The sequence below is a fragment of the Syngnathus acus genome, chromosome 1 (genome assembly GCF_901709675.1).
Source record: "Syngnathus acus chromosome 1, fSynAcu1.2, whole genome shotgun sequence".
Lineage (NCBI taxonomy): Eukaryota > Metazoa > Chordata > Actinopteri > Syngnathiformes > Syngnathidae > Syngnathus > Syngnathus acus.
This window is the reverse complement of record NC_051087.1, coordinates 17,832,633-17,847,477: the sequence shown is the minus strand read 5'-3', so window position 1 is coordinate 17,847,477 and position 14,845 is coordinate 17,832,633. Positions and strand designations below refer to the sequence as shown.

Here is a 14,845-nt window from a genome sequence, read left to right as displayed (position 1 = left end):
CAAAACCACCTGGAGCTGAACCCGTTGCAGTCTGTTCGAACTACTCCCCTCCGGACAGCGTTATAGAGCTCTGTACGCCAAAACCAGCAGACAGAGACAGCTTCTTCCCCAGGCTGTCGCTCTGATGAACTCACATCACTCTTAGAGTCTCAGAGTCATTGCTGTGCAATAACATCCTGCTCTCCACGCCTTTTTTGAATTGTCTATATCAGGGGTCACCAAACTACGGCCCGCGGGCCGGATCCGGCCCACGGGACCGTTTAATCCGGCTCGCCAACCCTGAACAAATTGTATTATTAAACTTTTTTTTTGTTGTCATTTTGCCTGCAATGACTGCGTTTCCCCAGTAGATGGGGAAGCGCTCGCCTGCGCATTTACTACCGGAAGCCGTGTCAGAAAGCTCGGTGCACACTCACAAGTGCGTGTACGACGTACACTGTACGTACTCAGTAGTACGGACATGGCGCACTCGCGCTCTATTTGTATCAGTCCCGAATTTAGAGCGTGGGCTGTGACGACAGCATTCTTGTAATTCGCGCGCTGAGCTTTCAGATGCAGTTTTGCGCTAAAGCCACCCACAAACCTTCCCCTGGAATCCTTCCATTAAAATGAGTCGCCCAAGGAAAAGCAAGGTGGACACAGTGCCGAGCGTTTAAAAGAGAGTGGCCAATTTGGCTCGACGTACGCGACGTGACGTTCAGCCACATGAACGTCAACATCAACCCGTCACAGATCGAGGTAAACGGACCAACACCTCGGATCTCGCCTAAGAATTGCCACAACAAATTTTACTCCAGACTATGACGCACTAGCAAACCTTAACAAAAAAGACAGCGGTGTCTACAAGCCTACTGGAACCTACAAAAGGATTATAAGGAAGGAACACAAGAACTTTAAGAGACTGCTCATATGTGTCAGAGAGATTCTGCTCTGACAACTGAGCTGAACTTTTATCTGTTAAGATTGTGCATGGCACAACAGAAAGTTAATGTTCCATGGCTTTTTTTTCTATGAGGAACCCAGAGAGAGTTATTTAGTTATTATTTATTTCCAGTTTTTTCTGTGAAGAACTCAGAGAGGGTTATTTAGTTATTATTTATTTCATTAATAGTGTTATTTGTTTCCTGACTTTTTTTCTGTAAAGAACCTGGAAAGGGTTATTAAATAACCGTTATTTGGTTATATGTGGCTTTCTGGAAAACAATAATTTTTTAAGCTCCCCTACGATCGTCACACTTTTTCTGTTACAAACTGACACCGGCCCCCCATCAGAGAAGGGAAAGGTTATGTGGCCCTCACAGGAAAAGGTTTGGGGACCCCTGGTCTATATTATATGTACTATGTGTCCACTCTGCATCTATTGCAGCCTGGTCATCCTAGAAGAGGGTTCCTCCCATCTGTGGTCTCTTCTCAAGGTTTCTCATTTCCCCTAGTTGGAGTTTTGAGTTTTTCCTTGCCCTCCTGGGAGTTTAAGATCAGAGGGTGTTTGAGAATATTTGTCATTTTTCACACATGTCCTGAGGGTTGTTAGTCACCTAAATGTTGAACAGAGGCTGTCAACAGAGGAAGTCAAATTCCTTGTTTGGCACGCTCAAACATGGCGAATAAAAATTCTTGAATTTTGAATCTTATAGTCCAGAAATTACGGTATACAGTAATCCCTCGCTACATCGCTATTCGTTTATCACGGTTTCACTACATCGCAGATTTTTTTTCCAAATTAAAAACAAATTTAAAAATCAAAATAAAACTTCTAAATTGAGGAATTATGGCACGAAACTTGCCCACACGCCAGCAGAAGGCAAGGAGTTCCCACACAATTGCAGTCCGTACACTTGTACCTTTTTATGAAAAGAATTGTTATAATAATAAGAGTTCTAAAAACATATTTAGTGTTGTACTTTGTTATAGAACTTTTTTTATAATAATAAAACTGTTCTAAAAACATATTTACATTATGTGTTAAGAATTCTCCATGTTATTTATGTTATTCAGCCATGCTTTGATTTGTGGTAGGGTGATTTATTTTGAAGGCCGTTTTCAGGCGATACCACTTCCTGTTTTATGTCCGTGTACATGTGTTGGTTACAGTGGTACAGGAGTCATTGATGATGTAAGTGGGTCTCCTAACAAGAGAAATGAACGATCACATGTGTCTAACCTTTAGGACAATGTAGTATTGCTCCAAATGTTCGTTTACATTGCTTTAGAGCAGGGGTGTCAAACTCATATTTTTCGCGGGCCGCATTGTTGTCATAGCTTCTTTTGGAGGGCCATTATGACTGTCAACCCAAATAAATGTATGAGCACCTCATATTATATACAGTAAAAGCTACAAAACAAACTGACAAATAACTCGTTTTCAAATCAGACGAGTAAAAACTGGTCAAATATTTTAAAAAAAAAATATTAAAAGTGAAGACAATTTGCAATTCTCGTAATGACACGAATTTGATGCGCAATTTGTCTTCGCGGGCCACATAAAATGATGTGGCGGGCCATATCTGGCCCCCGGGCCTTGAGTTTGACACCAGTGCTTTTTAAGCATATAATTATACCTGCACACCAAATCAATAAGGCAGACATAACTAGACATTTTTATATATGGTAATGACAAAGGTTTTTATAACTTCATTATCTGATATGTATTTCTGTGGACTTTGAAATAAATGTTTTTGGTATATTGCTCTATTATTGGACTTCTGTGCTCGACACGGATTTTCTATAATGAACACCATGTTCAAGCATAAGGGTGTCCATGTGTGCACTTGGCACCAGGACACCCTAGGCCGCAGTTCGATGATCGACTTTGTAGTCGTGTCATCGGATTTGCGGCCGCATGTTTTGGACACTCGGGCGAAGAGAGGGGCGGAGCTGTCAACTGATCACCACCTGGTGGTGGGTTGGCTCCGATGGTGGGGGAAGATGCCGGTCCGACCTGGCAGACCCAAACGCTCTGTGAGGGTCTGCTGGGAACGTCTGGCAGAATCCCCTGTCAGGAAGAGCTTCAACTCCCACCTCCGGCAGAGCTTTTCCCACGTCCCGGGGGAGGCGGGGGACATTGAGTCCGAGTGGACCTTGTTCCGCGCCTCCATTGTTGAAGCGGGCGACCGGAGCTGTGGCCGTAAGGTCATTGGTGCCTGTCGTGGCGGCAATCCCCGAACCCGCTGGTGGACACCGGCGGTAAGGGATGCCGTCAAGCTGAAGAAGGAGTCCTATCGGGCCGTTTTGGCCTGCGGGACTCCGGAGGCAGCTGACAGGTACCGGGTGGCCAAGCGGAATGCAGCTTCAACGGTTGCTGAGGCAAAAACCCGGGCGTGGGAGGAGTTTGGCGAGGCCATGGAGAATGACTTCCGGACGGCTTCGAGGAAATTCTGGTCCACCATCCGGCGTCTCAGGAGGGGGAAGCAGTGCAACGTCAACACTGTTTACAGTGGAGATGGCGTGCTGCTGACCTCGACTCGGGACGTCGTGTGTCGGTGGGGAGAATACTTCGAAGACCTCCTCAATTCCACCTACACGCCTTCCATTGTGGAAGCAGGGCCTGGGGACTCTGAGGCGGACTCTCCAATCTCTGGGGTCGAAGTCACTGAGGTAGTTAAAAAACTCCTCGGTGGCAAGGCCCTGGGGGTGGATGAGATCCGCCCGGATTTCTTAAGGGCTCTGGATGTTGTGGGGCGGTCATGGCTGACACGTCTCTACAACATTGCGTGGACATCGGGGACAGTGCCTCTGGATTGGCAGACTGGGGTGGTGGTTCCCCTCTTTAAGAAGGGGGACCGGAGGGTGTGTTCCAATTACAGGGGAATTACACTCCTCAGCCTCCCTGGTAAGGTCTATTCAGGGGTGCTGGAGAGGAGGGTCCGTCGGGAGGTCGAGCCTCGGATTCAGGAGGAACAGTGTGGCTTTCGTCCTGGCCGTGGAACAGTGGACCAGCTCTTCACCCTCAGCAGGATCCTCGAGGGTGCATGGGAGTTCGCCCAACCAGTCCACATGTGTTTTGTGGACTTGAAGAAGGCGTTCGACCGTGTCCCTCGGGAGGTTCTGTGGGGGGTGCTTTGGGAGTACGGGGTACCGAGCCAACTGATAAGGGCGGTTCGGTCCCTGTATCACCGATGCCAGAGTTTGGTCCGCATTTCCGGCAGTGAGTCGGATTCGTTCCCAGTGAGGGTTGGACTCCGCCAAGGCTGCCCTTTGTCACCGATTCTGTTCATAATTTTCATGGACAGAATTTCTAGGCGCAGCCGAGGCGTTGAGGGGGTCCGGTTTGGGGACCTCAGCATCGCGTCTCTGCTTTTTGCAGACGACGTGGTGCTGTTGGCATCTTCAGGCCGTGATCTCCAGCTCTCACTGGAGCGGCTCGCAGCCGAGTGTGAAGCGGTCGGGATGAGGGTCAGCACCTCCAAATCCGTGTCCATGGTCCTTGATCGGAAAAGGGTGGAATGCCCTCTCCGGATCGGGGATGAGATCCTGCCCCAAGTGAAAGGGGTTTAAGTATCTTGGGGTCTTGTTCACGAGTGAGGGGAGGATGGAGCGCAAGATCGACAGGCGGATCGGTGCAGCGTCGGCAGTAATAAGGTCTCTGTCGTGGTATAGAGAGAGCTGAGCCAAAAGGCAAAGCTCTCAATTTACCGGTCGATTTATGCTCCTACCCTCACCTATGGTCACGAGCTATGAGTCGTGACCGAAAGAACGAGATCCCGGATACAAGCGGCCGAAATGAGTTTTCTCCGCAGGATGTCCGGGCTCTCCCTTAGAAATAGGGTGAGAAGCTCTGTCATCCGGGAGACATTCAGAGTAGAGTCGCTACTCCTCCACGTTGAAAGGAGCCAGATGAGGTGGCTCGGGCATCTCATCAGGATGCCTCCTGGACACCTCACTGGGGAGGTGTTCCGGGCATGTCCCACCGGTAGGAGACCGCGGGGCCGACCCAGGACGCGCTGGAGAGACTATGTCTCTCAGCTGGCCTGGGAACGCCTTGGGATCCCCCGAAGTGGCTGGGGAGAAGAATATCTGGGAGTCCCTCCTAAAGCTGATGCCCCCGCGACCCGACCCCGGATAAGCGGAAGAAGATGGATGGATGGATGGACTTCCAGTTTATTCGGGTCACTTCCGGTTTGATTTAGGTCACTTCCGTTTTATTTGGGGCACTTCCGGTTTAATTTAGTGAACTTCTGGTTTAGCTGAGGTCACTTCCGATTTATTTGGGGTCACTTCCGGTTTAAAAAGGTTACCCCTCTGTGAGTTGTCACCTTACCGTGGTGGAGGGGTTTGTGTGTTCCAATGATCCGAGGAGCAATGTTGTCTGGGGCTTCATGCCCCTGGTAGAGTCACCCATGGCAAAAGGGTCCTAGGTGAGGGGCCAGACAAAGCACGGCTCAAAAAGCCCCTCAAGAAGAAAAAAATATATTTCCCTCGCCCGGACGCGGGTCACCGGGGCCCCTCTCTGGAGCCAGGCCTGGAGGTGGGGCTCGAAGGCGAGCGACTGGTGGCCGGGCCTTCGCCCATGGGGCCCGGCCGGGCACAGCCCGAAAAGGAAACGTGGGTCCCCCTTTCCATGGGCTCACCACCTGTGGGAGGGGCCAAAGGGGTCGGGTGCATTGTGAGCTGGGCGGCGGGCAAAGGCAGGGACCTTGGCGGTCCAATCCCCAGCTGCAGAAGCTGGCTCTTGGGACATGGAATGTCACCTCTCTGGCTGGAAAGGAGCCCGAACTGGTGTGCGAGGCAGAAAAGTTCCGACTTGACATAGTCGGACTTGCCTCCACACACAATTTGGGTTCCGGGACTAGCCCTCTCGAGAGGGGCTAGACTCTCTTCCACGCTGGAGTTGCCCACGGTGAGAGGCGTCAAGCAGGTGTGGGTATACTTATTGCCCCCCAGCTGGGCGCCTGCACATTGGGGTTCACCCCGGTGAACGAGAGGGTAGCCTCCCTCCGCCTTCGGGTGGGGGGATGGGTCCTGACTGTTGTTTGTGTCTATGCACCAAACAGCAGCTCAGAGTACCCACCCTTCTTGGGGTCCCTGGAGGAAGTGCTGGCGAGCGCTCCTTCTGGGGACTCCATTGTTCTACTGGGTGACTTCAATGCTCACGTGGGCAATGACAGTGAAACCTGGAAGGGCGTGATTGGGAGGAACGGCCCCCCGATCTGAACCCGAGCGGTGTTCTATTATTGGACTTCTGTGCTCGACACAGATTTTCTATAATGAACACCATGTTCAAGCATAAAGGTGTCCATGTGTGCACTTGGCACCAGGACACCCTAGGCCGCAGTTCGATGATCGACTTTGTAGTCGTGTCATCGGATTTGCGGCCGCATGTTTTGGACACTCGGGTGAAGTCAACTGATCACCACCTGGTGGTGGGTTGGCTCCGATGGTGGGGGAAGATGTCGGTCTGACCTGGCAGACCCAAACGCTCTGTGAGGGTCTTCTGGGAACATCTGGCAGAATTGATTTAGGTCACTTCCGTTTTGATTTGGGGCACTTCCGGTTTAATTTGGGTCACTTCCAGTTTGATTTGGTGCACTTCCGGTTCACTTCCTGTTAAAATCGGGGCAGTTCCGGTTCACTTGCTGTTCATATTGGGTCACTTCCTGTTCATTTCGGGGCCCTTCCTGTATGTTTTGGGGCACTTCCGGTTCACTTCGTGTTCATTTTGGGGCACATCTGGGTCAATCCAAGATGGCCGCCACACTGTGGAAGTGGGGGTGTAGGGGTGAATTGGGTAAGCATCGTGGAAGTGGGGGTGAAGGTGGTGAATAAGGTGAACAAAGTGAATAAAGTTGGAATGGGTTGAATAATGTACAAACGGGATTCGGTTGAAGTTGGGAAATTGTGTAAAATGTAAATAAAAACAAAATACAATGATTTGAAAATCCTTCTCAACCCATATTCAATTGAATACACTACAAAGAGAACATATTTAATGCTCAAACTGATAAACTTAATTGTTTTTTGCCAAATAATAATTAACTTCGAATTTCATGGCTGCAACACTTCCAGTAGAAGTTGGGAAAGGTGGCAAAAAATACTGAGAAAGCTGAGAAAAGCTCATCAAACACCTATTTGGAACATCCCACATGTGATCAAGCTAATTGGGTACCATGATTGGGTATAAAAGGAGCCTCACTCATTCACAAGCAAGGATGGGGCGAGGTTCACCACTTAGTCCACAACTGCGTGAGAAAATAGTTGAACAGTTTAAGAACATTTCTCAAAGCAAAATTGCAAAGAATTTAGGGTTTTCAACATCTACGGTCCATAATATCATCAAAAGGTTCAGAGAATCTGGGGAAATCACTGCACGCAAGCGCCACGGCAGGAAACCAAGACTGAATTACCGTGACCTTCGATCCCTCAGACCGACATGAGTGTGTAAAGGATATCACCAAATGGGCTCAGGAAAACTTCAGAAAACAACTGTCAGTAAATACAGTTCTTCACTACATCAGTAAGTGCGGGTTAAAACTCTACCATGCAAAGCAAAAGCCGTTTATGAACAACATCCAGAAACGCCGCCGGGTTCTCTGGGCCCGAGCTCATGTAAAATGGACTGATGCACAATGAAAAAGTGTTTTGTGGTCTGATGAGTCCACTTTTCAAATTGTTTTTGGAAACACTGGCCGTTGTGTCCTCCGGACCAAGGAGGAAGCGGACATTGATAACAGTCCGGATGCTGTTATCAATGCAAAGTTCAAAAGCGAACATCTGTGATGGTATGGGGGTGCATTAGTTCCCATGGCATAGGTGACTTACATTTCTGTGAAGGCAACATAAATGCTGAAAAGTACATACAGATTTTGGAGCAACATATTCTGCCGTCCAAGCGACGTCTTTTTCATGGACGTCGCTGCTTATTTCAGCAAGATAATGCCAAGCCACATTCTGCACGTGTTACAACAGCGTGGCTTCGAAGTAAAAGAGTCCAGGTTCTCCCCTGGCCCGCTTGCAGTCCAGAACTGTCTCCCATTGAAAATGTGTGGCGCATTATGAAGCGTAAAATACGACAGGGAAGACCCCGGACTGTTGAACAACTGAAGCGGTGCATCAAGCAAGAATGGGAAAGAATTCCACATGAGAAGCGAAGAGAATTAGTCTCCTCTCTTCCAAAATGTTTATTGAGTGTTATTAAAAGGAAAGGTGATGTAACGAAGTGGTAAACATGCCCTTTCACAACTTCTACTGCACGTGCTGCAGCCATGAAATTCTAAGTTAATTATTTGAAAAATGAAATAAAGTTTATGAATTTGAGCATTAAATATGTTGTCTTTGTAGTGTATTCAATTGAATATAGGTTGAAAAGGATTTTCAAATCATTATTTTTTGTTTTTATTCACATTTTACACAATTTCCCAACTTCAACCGAATCCGGTTTGTCGAAATTAGAAAGGAAAAAACAAATTTTGGAGAATATGGCGTGAATTTCAAAATTAAAAATTTTGAATTTTCGGTAAGTGGGAAGTTGTGGAATAGGTGGGAAAAAGCTGAACAGTTGAAAGTTGGAATGGGTTGAATCGGTTGAAAAATGTAGAAATTAGAGTTGAAAAGCAAAGTTTTGGAGAATTTGGTGTGAATTTCAAAATTGAAAATTTGGACATTTTGGTAAGTGGGACGTTGTGGGATAGGTAGGCAAAAGATGAACAGTTGAAAGTTGGAATGGGTTGAATCAGTTGAAAAATGTAGAAATTAGAGGTGAAAAACGAAATTTTGTGAAATTCTGTGAAATTCTGTGGAGATTTTAAACGTGAAAACGTGAAATTTTTTAATTTGGCAATTTTGGGAATGTCGAGAATCTTTACGAATGTGATTTGAATGTGCTGAACTTTGTGGAATGGGTAGGCAAAAGGTGAACAGTTGAAAGTTGGAACGGGTTGAATCGGTGAAAAATGTAGAAATTAGAAGGGAAAAACGAATTGTTTGAGAATTCGGCGTGAATTTCAAATTTGCAAATTGTGAATTTTTGGTAAGTGGGAAGTTGTGGAATAGGTAGGCAAAAGATGAACAGTTGAAAGTTAGAACGGGTTGAATCAATGGAAAAATGTAGAAATTAGAGGTGAAAAACGAAATTTTGTGAAATTTTGCGGAAATTCTAAACGTGAAAACGTGAAATTTTTTAATTTGGCAATTTTGGGAATGTCGAGAATCTTTCCAAATGTGATTTGAATGTGCTGATTGATGGGAATTTCAAACTGGAACAACGTAAATGTGAAATGTTGAATGTGCCATTAAGAATGAATGGGGAAAAATTTGTCCTAAATTTTTGGAATGAGAAAATGCAAGCGCTCGTGAATATGTGGAATATGTGGAATACGTCAAAAGTGGAATGGAGTGAATCGGATGAATTATGTTGAACGAGTAGTGCGTAAAAAAAGTGAGGTGAATAAAATAGAAGAAGCGGAATAATAACTAGAAAATGCAATTTCTGGAGAAATAGCGTGTGAAGGCGAAGAAGCTCAATATATATTGAAATGGAAATAGTTCCATCTAAACGTGCAGATGCCTTAACAGTGGCAAAAGCCATTTGCAAAGCCGTCATGGCATCCCGTAGATCATTTTCGAGTGGTGAGGGCTCTCCCACCGACATGGCTGCACCATCAAACGGGACCTACTTCATACTGAATGGCTGGTGGCTTTGTGGTCACAAGGTTTATCCGATGCTGCCCGCCAACTGGACAGGAGTGTGTGCACCAGTGTGGGTGACAGACCACACCTACAGGATACAACATCATCAGCTGACGACAGCACACAACTCTTCTGGATGTCGACGCAGGGCTGTTGCAACCTTTGACCCTCATGACCCTGTCTGGGGTGCGAATGTTCCAAACGAACATAAAGTATGGTCCGTCGGAGACAAAGTTGTTCATGCACTTTTTCCTTGAATCAAAGTTGGAAAACAAGCACTCCACATAGAGACACTGAACTATCGTTTCCAATATTTTGTGAATCTCTCGCTGCAGGTCAATGATGGACAAAACAGGGAGATTCAGGCTATTAGGCTAATGGTCTTGCAAAACAGGATGGTTCTGGACTTGATGACTGCAGCACAAGGTGGCGTGTGCCACATTATTGGGACTTCCTGTTGCACATACATACCAGGAGAAAATGACACACACATCAACGACGCCATGAATTCACTCTGTCAAAAGACAAAGTCCCACGTCAATGGGATTTCTTTTCATGGCTATTCTCTGGCAACTGGTGGCAACTGCTGTTGAAATTTGTGACTCCTGTGCTTGTTGTGCTGGTGTTGTGCTTATTTGCGACCTGTGTTGTCCCGCGTTTGAAGTATACCTGTATCAAGATCTACAACATCTCGGGCATGTCAAATGTGATGACTATGTCGCGCTGCGGAAAGATGATTGCGATGATGCTGTTTAGCCGTGCATGTTTTACAGAAAATTGATGATTTGACCATCGAAAATGCCTCGCAAGTGATGAATACAATGATGTACTGTTTCTGTGCTTTTCTTTTTCTTTTTTTATTGATAGCATTCTGGTCGCCTAAGGCAGAGGGACCGTGTGAGACTTTTCCTGCATTAAAACATCTACCCGCAGGTTTTTCACTCACACACTAAATTTGGACTGGAGTATTGAGGAAAAACCTCATCTTCACTGGAAATGATTGCTGTCATTGTTTGTTGTTTTTATCATGTATCACCCTTCACGATCCCCAACCCGTCCCCTATCATCTGTTTTTTTATTGATCTTTTTTATTATTATTTTTACTATTCTTCTTTCTTCATTGTATTTTCTTACTTATGTTTGATTGATCGGGGTTGGCATAATCATATGATAAACAGGAAGGATATGTTAGGGTTTACAGATTATCTTGATCGTATGATTATGTTGGAATGTAGACTAGAATTATTAACTTTGTTTAAACTTTTACCTTTCCTTGACTCTGAAAAGTTTAACCATTCAGTTGTTGAAACTTTCCAAATGGTGTGGAAACATTCTTGCTTAGCTAGTCATCTAAAATGCTCCACTAGTTTCTGTTTCCACGACCTTGTAAAACAATGAGCTGGGACCCTCCGCACTGATTAACCAGTTGCTGAGGTGATCACCAAACATGTCCAATGTCACCCCCACCCTGCTTTCTCTCAATAAATACTCTCTTGCAAGAATCCTCATTCGATCATCGCTGTACGCACAGCGACGAATGACTCTCCACTTGCAAGCGCTCAAAAAGGGCATACTGTCTCCCGTGTGGTTCTTGCAAAAATAAGTTAGAGTGAGCACCACTCTAACAAACGGTGTCATGAATATTTTGGAATAAGTTAAAAGTGGAACGGAGTGAATCGGTTGAAGTATGTGGAACTAGTTAAGTGTCAAAAAGTGGGGGGAATAAGTAGAAAAATAGTAATAAAGTTGTTCAATAACAATAGTGTGAAGGCCTTTGCCTTCACACAATAAAGTGAATGGTATAGAACAGGGGTGGCCAACCAGTCAGAGACTAAGAGCCACATTTTTTTTACTGTGTACCGCAAAGAGCGTTTGACGAAAATACCATATTGAACTCAAGCGAAGCGAACACGCACAAAAACAAACAAACAAACAAATAAACCCACAAATGTTGATATAAACGTAAAGGAGCCGCATGAAACCCGGCAAGGAGCCGCATGCGGCTCGCGAGCCGAACGTAAAGGAGCCGCATGAAACCCGGCAAAGAGCCGCATTACGTTCATATCAACATTTGTTGTATATATATATATAGAATAGAATAACATAAGTGTGAAGGCCTTTGCCTTCACACTAACAACAACAACAACAACAACAACTAATACATGCCGGTTGGGCACTACAAAATTCTGCTTAAATTGTTCAATGTGGTCAAAGAAGAAATGGGGTCGATATACAAAAAATCCTGCCTAGCTACAAAAACAGATATGCTCAAACCTCATTGAATAAAGTACATAAGCAGACAAGTATATTCACATATTAAATCAATAAAAGAAACATTTTAAGCATATAATTATACTTACACACCAAATCAATACAGAAGACATAACTAGACATTTTTTATAGGTGGTAATGACAAAGGTTTTTATAACTTTATGATCTGATATGTATTTCTGTGCACTTTGAAATAACAAATGTTTTTTGATATATTGCCTGAATAGCTTAATGACCCTTAAGGAACTGTTTAATGTATGCCTGATTATTTTCTAAATCACGGACACTGCCAAAGTCGTCTAAAAATTAGGGATGCACCGAAATAAAAATTCTTGGCCGAAACCGAAAACCAAAAATGAGGAAACCAAGGCCGAAAACCGAAAACCGAAACACCGAAAGAAATGATTATGTCAGTTATTAGAACCACAGCATTTATGGCTACATGTGTACTAACCTCACTAAAATCAAGGCATTGCAATAACCAGTTACAAAAGTATGAAAATATTTATTTAGCACTGACATTACAACAATGCACAATATAAATTAAAATTAAAAAATAAAATGAAATAAAATATTTAACTAGACCCCACTCATGTGTACATTAAATAATAATTTACAGGCTTATAACTGACTGGCCTGCTGAAAGACTGTAAAATTAAATATGTTCTCTTGGCAGAATCACTGGAGAACTTTCTTGCCTTTTCAAAAACGTCCGCCACAGACGGAGTGGGCGTGCTCGGTGTCAGTTTCCTTTTCTGTGTCGCCTTCTTCTCATATTCAGAATGGCGATCGGGATGTTTGGATTTCAGGTGATGAATTAAACCCGACGTGGAGAAACCTTTTGCAGATGCACCCCCTCTTGAAATTTCAGCATTGCATGTTTTGCAAATCGCTATCCGTTGGTCATTCTCTGAGATAGTGAAATCAGTCCACACCGCAGACATGCTGGCTCTTATCCCGTTTTCCCGCGTGCTGGCTGCGCTGTTTGCTCACGTCATCACAAGTTTCGGCCGTGTTGTTTCGGTGATTTAGGTATTTCGGCCAAAAACCGAAAATGCACTTTTGGGTCATTTTCGGCCGAAAATGTTCGGTGGCCGAATTTTCGGTGCATCCCTACTAAAAATGTTCAGTACTTGATTATATCTTGTGTTTTGATTAATGCTAGATGCCAGCTTTGGATTACTACTGAACGTTCTGGACAGAGGGAAATGTTTTGCCTAACAATGAAAAGATATGTGTCAAAAGATAGTGTCAAAAGAACAAACAAACAAATGCATGGTAAGTGGTGAGTAAGAACTTTGCATAGTCAGGGTTAACAAATTGATGATGTCACAGCCAAAAGTTCACATAATTCCGTACAAAATGACAAATTTGAAAGAATGATGAATGGGCGGTGTGCGACAGTGGGCGAAGTGGATGTAGGTGCAAGAATGGTTTACAGGAAGGACACTTGGAGATAAAACCGGTAGCGGTGCCAGAGGAAGAGCGGCAGGAGGAAAACAACCAAGAACCCAGCCAAACGTGATCGCCAAGGCCGAAAGACGGGAAGGAAAACAACAGCCCCCACACACGCCGAATCGCCCATAATCAACACCCACCCCCACGGAACCAGCTCTCACGGAACCAGCATCCACTCCCATGGAATCAAACTCTCCTGCGACTTGCCACACCACTGACTCATCACCCATCCAACTCGGCCCACACTGGCATGTGCAACTGAATATAAGCTGACCAAAGAACCTTGAACGTTGCCTTTTCTGAATGGAGACTTTCTGCTCTTGAGCATTGTCGCACAAAAGGCCCGAACCCTAACTCTGAAAACAGAGCTTTCTTAACAAGAATTGTGATTGAACTCAACCAACCTGCGTAAGTCTAAATTTTGTTTCGGTGTCTTAGCCTGTTCCTAAAACTGAAGAAATAGAACGAGCATGCAGTGAGTAAATTGGATAACAGGTGATTGGCTATGGCTTTTGCCGTGAGGCGCGGATAGCGCGCTTCCCAAATTGTGGATCAAATCCAACAAATACCGTGTTAAATGTCTAATATCTCTCATCTGTAGTCAAATGAGTTTATCACTTTAAAGACCATGGTCTGCAGACCTTACCACTGAACATCAGTCTCAAAAGCAGCTATATTTACAGCAAGTAACAGCATAGACGAGAGTTTATTTCGCAATTTCAACATTGCAACTGAACATTTGGTGTCTAATTTGCAGATTAAGCGTTTCCAAGCACAGCCTGTTAAATGGTGGTCAATTGCCGTATTACAGTTACTAAAAAACACTTGAAACCTACATTTGAGAAAATAGTGCAATCTGACAAACACCGAGCGACATCTTCATCGCAGATCTCAAAAAGAGAGAGATTCAAAGGACCTTACAGCATGACTTTGGAAACACGTACGTCCACAGGAACTGTTCTGTCTTTAAACGCTGTTGTGATGAAACAGCCAAAAGTTAAGGCCGCCATGACACTCAGAGAGAACGCGAAAAGGGAGTTAGCTCTTGACAAAACGGTGTTCATTTTTTTAAAAGGTGGTACAAGAGAAAATAAGAAACACTCAAATTTAACAAACGTGTCGAACTCCGTATGTGTAGAATGACAAATTGTAAATGACAGAGAAAGCACATCCCGCCGTGTTTCACAATAAAACAATACCATGTACGCGCTATGCTGATGTATCTTAATATTTATTTTAAGTATTGTAAATTGTGCACACTTAATCTAAACGGATAAAATAAAATCGTAAATTACTTGCTTAAGAGGTTAGCTTCATCGGCACATCAAGGAGATCACTCTTTATTCTGACTTGAGGCATATTACAACTTCCGGTGTGAAGTTTTTGAGGTTAGTGATTATTTGCCGTGTCCAAATTCAGACTGCGTCCTCTTGTTTGGATCGACTCGGGGTCCTAACACTTTTGATGACGTCACGATCTTTGCGAAGAAACTTCT

General features: G+C 44.7%; 1 protein-coding gene across 1 annotated transcript in view; it reads right to left on the bottom strand.

Annotated features, from left to right (window-relative positions):
- Positions 1-14,511, bottom strand: part of spcs3 (signal peptidase complex subunit 3) — a 44,175-nt gene extending 29,664 nt beyond the window's left edge. The window contains exon 1 of the mRNA XM_037255140.1: positions 14,272-14,511. Coding sequence (XP_037111035.1) covers positions 14,272-14,414 — 143 coding nt within the window. The 5' untranslated portion in view covers positions 14,415-14,511. The remainder of the gene's footprint in view (positions 1-14,271) is intronic.
- Between the last annotated feature and the right edge of the window lie 334 nt (positions 14,512-14,845).